The sequence below is a fragment of the Atta colombica genome, unplaced genomic scaffold, assembly GCF_001594045.1.
Source record: "Atta colombica isolate Treedump-2 unplaced genomic scaffold, Acol1.0 scaffold225, whole genome shotgun sequence".
Classification (NCBI taxonomy): Eukaryota; Metazoa; Arthropoda; class Insecta; order Hymenoptera; family Formicidae; genus Atta; species Atta colombica.
In genome coordinates, this window is record NW_017259322.1 from 876931 (window position 1) to 885729 (window position 8799).

At 31.5% G+C, this 8799-nt stretch overlaps 1 protein-coding gene across 3 annotated transcripts in view; it reads right to left on the minus strand.

The window, feature by feature from the left end:
- LOC108688142 (fibroblast growth factor receptor homolog 1-like) overlaps positions 1-8799 on the minus strand; it is a 59160-nt gene that overhangs the window by 18340 nt on the left and 32021 nt on the right. For all 3 annotated transcript variants that reach the window (XM_018194276.1, XM_018194278.1, XM_018194277.1), the window contains one exon: positions 2642-2784. In XM_018194276.1, the coding sequence (XP_018049765.1) occupies positions 2642-2750 (109 nt within the window). In that variant the 5' untranslated portion in view covers positions 2751-2784. The remainder of the gene's footprint in view (positions 1-2641; positions 2785-8799) is intronic.

The following is an 8799-nucleotide window of genomic DNA, read 5'->3' on the forward strand; positions in this document are numbered from 1 at the left end:
ACATATAAAACTTATACTATTGTATATTTTATATAATTGCTATTATAAATTAGATATTGTTATATAAAAATAGTTGCAATTACTGTAATTTAACTTTAATTTGTAATTATTTTTTGGATCAACCGCAAAGCACATTTGTCGATAGAAATAGATATATTATTAACACTACAGTAGTAATAACCATATAATAATTATGATAATTATAATCGAATATCAAAATATCTCACTGTCTCTCGCGAAGATAAACGATCTCTGCTTCTACTTACGCCATCGATAATTATAACCACGTGGAACATAATTATATCGTCGCGCTGACGCTAATTAATTACCGTGTTCCGTTGCCGGTTGCGGTTCACAATTTAGGAAACCAAGTAAGTAATCGCAGTGTCGTTTTCCTTGAACGTCAATGGGTGCAACCAAGTGCCAGCGGTTACGATTTAAATAGCGGCGTTATGTATGCACATGGCGTTTCCCGACGAAGTTTCCCAAGAATGCAAGCGCCGATAATTAAATCGTAGCTACGAAGTCTATAGGAGTAACGTGACTGGAAATAAACCAGGATCATAAGCATCACATTTGAAAGTCTGACAGAGAGTCAACGTTTCTCGGTACAGATTTCACGAATTTCACCACGCGGCGCGAATAATTCTTCCGTATTATTAACACGGATCGTAACGTCGTGCCAATTTCTTGTAACACTTCTTGAACGGAGACGTAAAAAAGTTGAATTATTTCGTCCAGCCGGAGTCGATATAAGTCGCTGAATAATCGGTTTTTGAATCGTAAATATTTCATCTAGACTTTTCTCAAGCCATTCCTTCTGTACATCGTTCCTTTTTCGTTTGTACTTCCGCTTTCGCTCCTTCGCTTTCACTAGCTTCCTCATCGGACTTGCATCGCTTCTTCCTTCGCGCTATTTTTCACGTCACGTGATTCGCCCTAGCCGTGCTTCGTCCCGCTTGTTCCTTTTTCAATACGAAAATATCGCAGAACGGAATGACATACGTTACAGACTTCCTTTACAAATCTTTGCTTCACAACGACCGCGTACCAGACGCGTCTCATAGCGCTCATTTTAATTTGACTCACGATTTTAGAGAACGAATTCAGCGAAAGAATTTACCGCGAAATTACAAGATGATAAAAAAATTTCATTACATAATTTCGGCTTTCTATTGAAATTTCTATTGAAATTTCCGCGTCTTTAAACATAATGTTTACGGGATTTCCATCGTACACAAAGCTTTCATCTCCCTTTGCAAATATTCCTAGAAAACGTCTCGAGGTCGCTTCTGTGAATTAAACGCTCTCGAAATATAACTCGACTACTGCATTAATAAGCAGCACGTATAAATTATGGATTATTTATGTACTATCGCATGCAACTTAAATTTTATGATTCATATTTACATTTCACTTTTATCGATGCGCATTTATCGATAAGAGTGAGGTGTAAATGTAAGATGAACCCATACATAGAATATTGCAATGTACAGATTGCAATGTAACATTGCAGAGATATTACAGAAATGTAAATTAACAATATGTTTGCAAAGTGTCAGTAATATGCTTGTAATATTCCACAAACATTGCAAAACTGTAATTCTTTAATTATTACAATAATAATATTAATATAAAAATATAATGTTTTACAATATTTATGTAATCTTTTGATTTAACAGCCGTTTTTATGATATAATAATTAATATAATTCATTTTATATTTAAATAAAAAATTTATTGATCTATTATTTGACGGTCATTTCATTAGCTAAGTTTTATATTTATTTTAAATATGAAATCAAAAGATTGTATAATATCGAGTTTGAATACAATCAATGCATTATTGGATAACATGATAAGCAAAAAATTAAACTGCCGAAAACGATTTATCGAAAATATTAATTATGTGATCGATGTATTTATGCCTGACATGAACGCAAGAATAAACCAATGCCCGAACTTTATTGATGAATTTCATACCGTCATTTTTTAATTGGTTTCAATTGACTCGGAGTGGTTTCAAATTAAAAAGAATTACTGCGATTAACTTAATTCATAATTAACTTACCAAGCGACTGTATTGTTATATTAATGTGGATAATATTTGTAGCTTGTTTGGGACACATACATGCTCTATCTTTATGAATAAATTTATCCTTCAGAATTAATACTATATTTATTGGAATATTTTATGGTTTTATCATAAAACAATTGCTTTTGGAAAGCACATATCACTAGAAATGCGATTTACAGAAAAATTAAAGTTAGTGAGATAGATAGATGTATACAAATAGTTTTCATTTTAGAGTCTTAGTAAAAAATTTATCCAAATACATTACATTGCAATATTGCTGGAACGTTTTGTTGCAATATAACAAAAAGCAAACATCTTAACATCGTTGGAATTTTGCAATAATGATTTAGCAACATTTCGCAACTACTATGCAATATTGCAATGTTTCAGTGAAATCATTCTGCAATGTTTCTGCAATCTTTCTGTGCTGTATGGGAACCTATATCTTTCTTATCTGCATAAAGTTTGAATACGTAAAAGTTAAATGCTATATCGTTTTTATTAAATGAATAATTGTGCGATTTTTGCAAAAAATACATATAAAAGTTATGATATTTTTCCTCACCTAGTCGAATGTAAGGTTTCTTTCCTTGTGTAGATCCGACAGACAGGATAGTGAGGATCCCGAAGATTATGCAGATCCTCGCCATTTCGACTCGCTCGACCCCGAACATACGTAGTTAGTGTAATCGTGGCATGGGTGACTTCCTGAAACAGAAACCGTGGAAAGTTTATTTATCTTTCCCTCTATACGTGGTGTACCGGAATAAAATAGCTCATGGACGGAAAATATCTTTCAACGATTTCTTCGCGAGCAACGAGAGCGGTTGCAACTTCAACTTGATCGCAACCACTGTGCAGAAATGATGAGAAAGGGAAGGAAAGGGAAGGGTAATTATGTAACAAATGCAAAAGGTATTTATACAGAAGAGATTTTTATTAAACAGAAGCCTCATTGGTAGAGAAAATAAATATTAAATCACAATTTATTAATAATGAATTCTGTATTAATCAAAAAGGTCTAACAAAAAAGTTTTGAAAATACTTAATCGTATTTATAATCTTAGAAGTTACTGACTGTACGAATATTTTTTATGTATCTGAATAATACAGTTTTTCATTTTTGCTTATTATTAACCCTAATCTTATCGCTTATCGCTGAATATTGCATCTAATTGTAAATTCTAAATCTAAAGCTTCTCTTCTCTTTGAAGAATGCAAGTAAATTTCAGTCTTAAGGAGAGATTGATGGAGGAAAGTTTAAAGTTTATTTTACCAACGATTAAAAATCTTATAATATCAATCGTGATTGTATAATCATCTAAAAATTTATGCTTCTAGACTAAACCCGTTGCTAAGTCGAGGATTAAGATAATATATTTTAATTATTACACGTCTTTTTAGGTGAAATAATTTTAAGAAATATACAATCTATTTTATTCTTTGTTAATAAATTGTTAATTAATGTTTACTTTCTAAAAATAAGATTTTTTTTAAAAAAGATATCTTTTTTATACAAATATTTGTTGCACTCACTGTATGTAAATAGTAAAAAGAAAGAACTGAGAAAGAAATATTCAAATATTCAGTAGTCAAAACAAACTCGTAATTATGTCGACATTAATAATAGATGAGCAAAATGCTCATTTCCTTCCAAATGCTTCCCTCCTTTTCTTCGACTGTCCGACCTCGTCGTATTTTTTCTCTTTTCGCAAGGAGAGTCTCTCGTCATTTGGCGGACGGCCAAACCCCGAAAACGCGATGCACTCACCGAGGACACGCCGACTAACAGTTATAGACACGAACACGTTGAAATACGGCCCTGAGAGTACCAGCATGCAAGTCAAGTTTTACGCACGTGCTTCCCGTCCGAGATTGACGACGTTCTTCGATTTTAATGTGACTCGAAATTATCGTTGTCAGAAATCCATATATGTATATCGATCGATTGGATATCGATATTCGTGAGTTTGATAGCAGAGAAATGATAGCGCGAGAAATGGAACCTCAGGGAGGTTTTAATACTGTTTATTCAGATACGTTATCTTTTTCTTAACAATTATAATAATTAAGAAAAAAATAACGTGACTTTAGCGTTCACCGTATCTGGATTCACGTTATTGCAAAAACTCCCTATTGAGGGATGCATTGGATCGTAAAATTAATGAATACCGAATATCGAATGTCTGGTATCTGACCGGATATAAGAAGGCAATTTCTTCGAGTCGGATATCTAACCGGATTCCGAGGAAGTATCTTCTAAAAAAAAGCTTATAGAAAAAAAGATTGTATTATATATTTGTATTACCTAGTAAAAAAGTGCCGGATTCAGGATACTTTTCGGATATCCGGTGCATCCCTATCATTAATTTTTCATAACCTTAATGAAAACATTGTACACTAAGAAAAAAATGTTTGATAGATAGTAAAATAATTATTGTTAGGAATTCCGTTTTTATAATTTACTATAATATTAGTAATAATAATCATATATATATATTTTACCAAAGAAAATATATGACACCTAAAAGATTATAAATTAGAAAATAACTATTAAGTTATAGTAATTGCTTTTTCTCTCAATATAAGATTGGATACTTACATTTAAAAGTAATATGTACAATTTATACGTAAACAACGTGGCATGAACGAAAGAAGAATTGTTACAAGAAGCGATCGAAAGTAAGCAGAACTGACAACTGAAGATGCGAGGTTTCGATATATATAACTATTTTTTGAAAATTCTCGAGATCTCAATGTCAATGCTCGATTACAACTGTTTTGTTGACACATCTGGAGTGTATTATTACAAATCAATATTATTCGATTATCGTTTCTCTTATCAAGTCTATGTTGACGATAAATCCTAATAAGCATGATTTAGCTCTATTTATTAATTTGTGTGCACTGAGAGAAAAATTGTTTGATATTTGTAACTATATAATTACTCGTACATACTATATTTACTACAGAGAAAACGATTTTGCTAAAGTATTCAATAATTTAGCTAGATACAGATCTGAAAATAATTTTGTTATACACCATCAAAATTTTTAAGTAGGATGTTCAAACTGCTAAAATATCAAATTTTGTTAACATTCTAGCAATCAATTTGAGTATCCTACTTAAAAATTTTGATGTCTAACAAAATTATTTTTATTAGGTCTGTATCTAGTTAAATTTTTGAATACTTTAGCAAAATCGTTCTCTCCGTGTATAATTATGGTTATAATTATTGTAGTATTAATAATAATAACTATATGTATAATTCTATTAATCAATATATATAGTTGGTAATTGAAAATGATTATAATTACAGTCATGATAACCATAAAAATGGTTCCCGGAAAGAATTTTCTCTTAAAATTTACTCTTAAAATAGTTAGTCAATAGTTGTAGTACAATCTAATATTTTTAAGATTTTTACCATGCATTTCAATAAAATTAATCAAATTTATTTTGTTGTATTTTATTGTAGTTATTAATAAAATGAGAGAGATATAAAATTTTTCGAAATACAATGCGTTGTCTCATGAGTATCATATTTTCAGAGTAAACTCTAAGAAAAAAATTTTCTCCGTGTTGAAATTACCATAAAAAATTATTTAAATGATTATATAATTATAGTTATTTGAATCACTTTTCATGGTAATTGAGTATAATTTGACATTACAAATTTAAGATGGTCCTTTAATAAAATGCTGAAGATTTGGGGTGTCTCATCAGGACCCAGTCAAAATTACAAAGGTCTATAATTTAAATTTGGATAAAACTATGCGTATATCTTAATGAAATATTATGGAACATGCGATAGTAAATCAAGAGCTGCATCTTCATCGAACGAAAACAAGATGAGATTATGTTTATTTTTCGAAGTTAAATTTATGTATAAGTTTATGCGTACGTAAATATCTTTCCAGAATGACCGTTGATCTATTATTTTTTTTGATCATTAAAATCGTAATTTTTTAAACTATTATAATCTTTTTTTTTTTTTTAGAAGAATTTTGCACGTCAATTTCGATACTTCAACTTCATCACATAAAGAAATTAGACATTTTTCTATGGTTTTCTCGATTTACTAAAAAAACCATCTTAATAGTGAAGCGTTTGAATTTGAAATAATTGCTATTGACCGGCTATTGACCGACTTTTGCATATCTCGAATATCTTGTAAGAGTAACTTCGATCGATGTTTTCCTCAGGACATTCTACATATGCATTTGTTTTGCCGTGCTGCCATTAACGACTGTTGAAAAGGTCGAGGGTATGCCTTCGAAGTGGATTGTTTTCTTTGAAATATCCTAACGACTACTACGTGAACACATTTCTCCTTAGAGGCTCGGTTTAAAGAATACAGGTTTGTAAGTCGAAAGACATAAAAAATGACGAATCCGGCGAACGACGATTAATATCCGACCCTTCCTCAGGGGGTCGAAGAATCTCACGGGTTCTCGATGTCTGGGACGTTCTTCGTTGGATCGAGGCGTCACCTGTTACGTCGATGAAAAAGAGAAATACACACACTCTCGCTGCTGTTGAAGTCTATTGGTGTCTGATCTTTCTAGAAGAATCACACAGCCATGAGAAGGTTTTCCCTCAGCATCCCCGAGGCAGGCCAGAAAAACGTTCGTAACGAGAGAAGGCATATCGACGCAAGCGAAACTGAAGAGAAATCGTATTCTTTTGAAAGACAATATTACAGAAATAATTTGATAGTTTGCAAAGGAAAGGCAAAAATCTGGAGAGCACATTAGGGTAAGGTCGCCTATTATAGGATTGGTTCCCAATATGAGATAGCGGGATTTCTGCTAAACTAATAAGCGCATGTGGTTGATTTTATTATGAACTTATTACTCATACAGTGAAACATATTTAGTAGAAAACTCATTATTAAATCATGCGTGTAGCTGTGGAAAAAGATTGAAATTGGATGTTGTCGAATTTTATTGAGGTTAGTCTTCAAACCTTGTTTTATTATATAATAAATAAATATTTGGTAACAAAGTCTGCATGCAATGATAGAGTAAGATCACATTAATAGAAAAACATGTGATATAATGATTTGTTTAACTATAAAAATTAGATTTGGTGATCACGAAATCGCAAGGCATGGAAGTCATAATATGAGATACTTAGGGTATTTCTAGCTAATATGAAAGCATCTAAACAATATCTCAAAGCATATTGAACGAAATATTAAAAATGATTCTATTGTTAAGATTACTCACACATACATATTCACATACACACATATCGAAAAATTATATAATTATTATGTGTAACATTCAAATTCTTTGTTTCTACTTGTAATATAATAAAAGCGTGTATAAAAAGCTTACCTTTATTTTTTCCTTAATTTTCTATTATGAGATACCATCTCATACAAAAAAACTCTTGTGTCTCGTATTAGAAACCCTTTCTTTGAACGAGCAAAATCGGCATTTTCGATAAAAAAATTTCACATACAACAAAGTATAGCTACTATCGATCGCTAACTTTTGGTAAATCTTGAATATATTTTCCATAAAATTAACACGAAAATAGGAATTAAGATTGCAAATTAAATAAATTACAAGTCTTTAAAAAAAAGTATCTCATATTAGGCGACTTTACTCTACTGTAGTGAGAGAACATACGATTTTCAGGCAGAAGAATATAAACTCCTGAAATAAATAATTATATTGTGTCGTACTTAATAACTTATTTTGATAATTTATGTACGCGCGTTTTATTTTTGCGGAAAGCGCATTTATTTCAATTTATTCGTATTTCGTGTGTGTTTCACTCGCTAGCACTCGCTCGAAAATAAATTACGAAGGATATTCATATTTAGAGGAATTTCATATTTTAGTCGCGCTAATAATTCGTCGATTTTAGGTACGCGTGGGTCGCGGAATTTCGAGCGAAGCGCAAACAGTCGGCATAAAGCAGCCCAAAGGGCCGCACATTAGTTTATAAATAACCGCATAGGACGAAATGCAGAACTGTTCTCGGTAATGCATGTAATAATTAAAGCGAGTATTCCTCCGAATCCGGTTCGATACGCGTGCATGTTAGGCACACATGCTTGTTTTATGTTACCGTACGTTAACATAACGCTGGATTCAGTAGAATGCTTGCTTAATAATTAAATTGCATGACGATCCTAATTTATAAATTCTAATTTGTATGCAGAACGCAAGACGCGATGCTATTAGCTGTTTTACGATCGCATTTGTGGCTAACGCTGCTACTGAAAAAAATATTCTGATTATATCAGAAGAGACGTATAATATGATATAACAGAGCGCATTTTAGTGAGGTAATTTATAAAAGAATTTTGATTCGTTTATTTTCTAACTTGTTTAATCAGATTTATAATTTATGCATGCAATCAGACTTTTTTCTAACGTAAGAATCTTGATTACAGATTTTTATCGTCAAGGGATGTCATTACGATCGTGAACGAGGAGACAGCTCGGATATTTGCGAATATATTCATAGCAAAAATTTGACATTACGCAAAGTGTTCGATAAAAGGGAGCGTAATGTAAACACCCATATTTCTTCGCATTTAATTAGCGCGATGTTTGCGTTCGAATATATCGGACTCGTTATAAATCGACTCATGCTTATTTCCTCAAGAGGCATAATGTGATATTTAAATTATTATTAGTCTTTATCTTACCAATTTTATCTCAATCGAAGATAAAAACATTTTTACAGTATATATATATATAT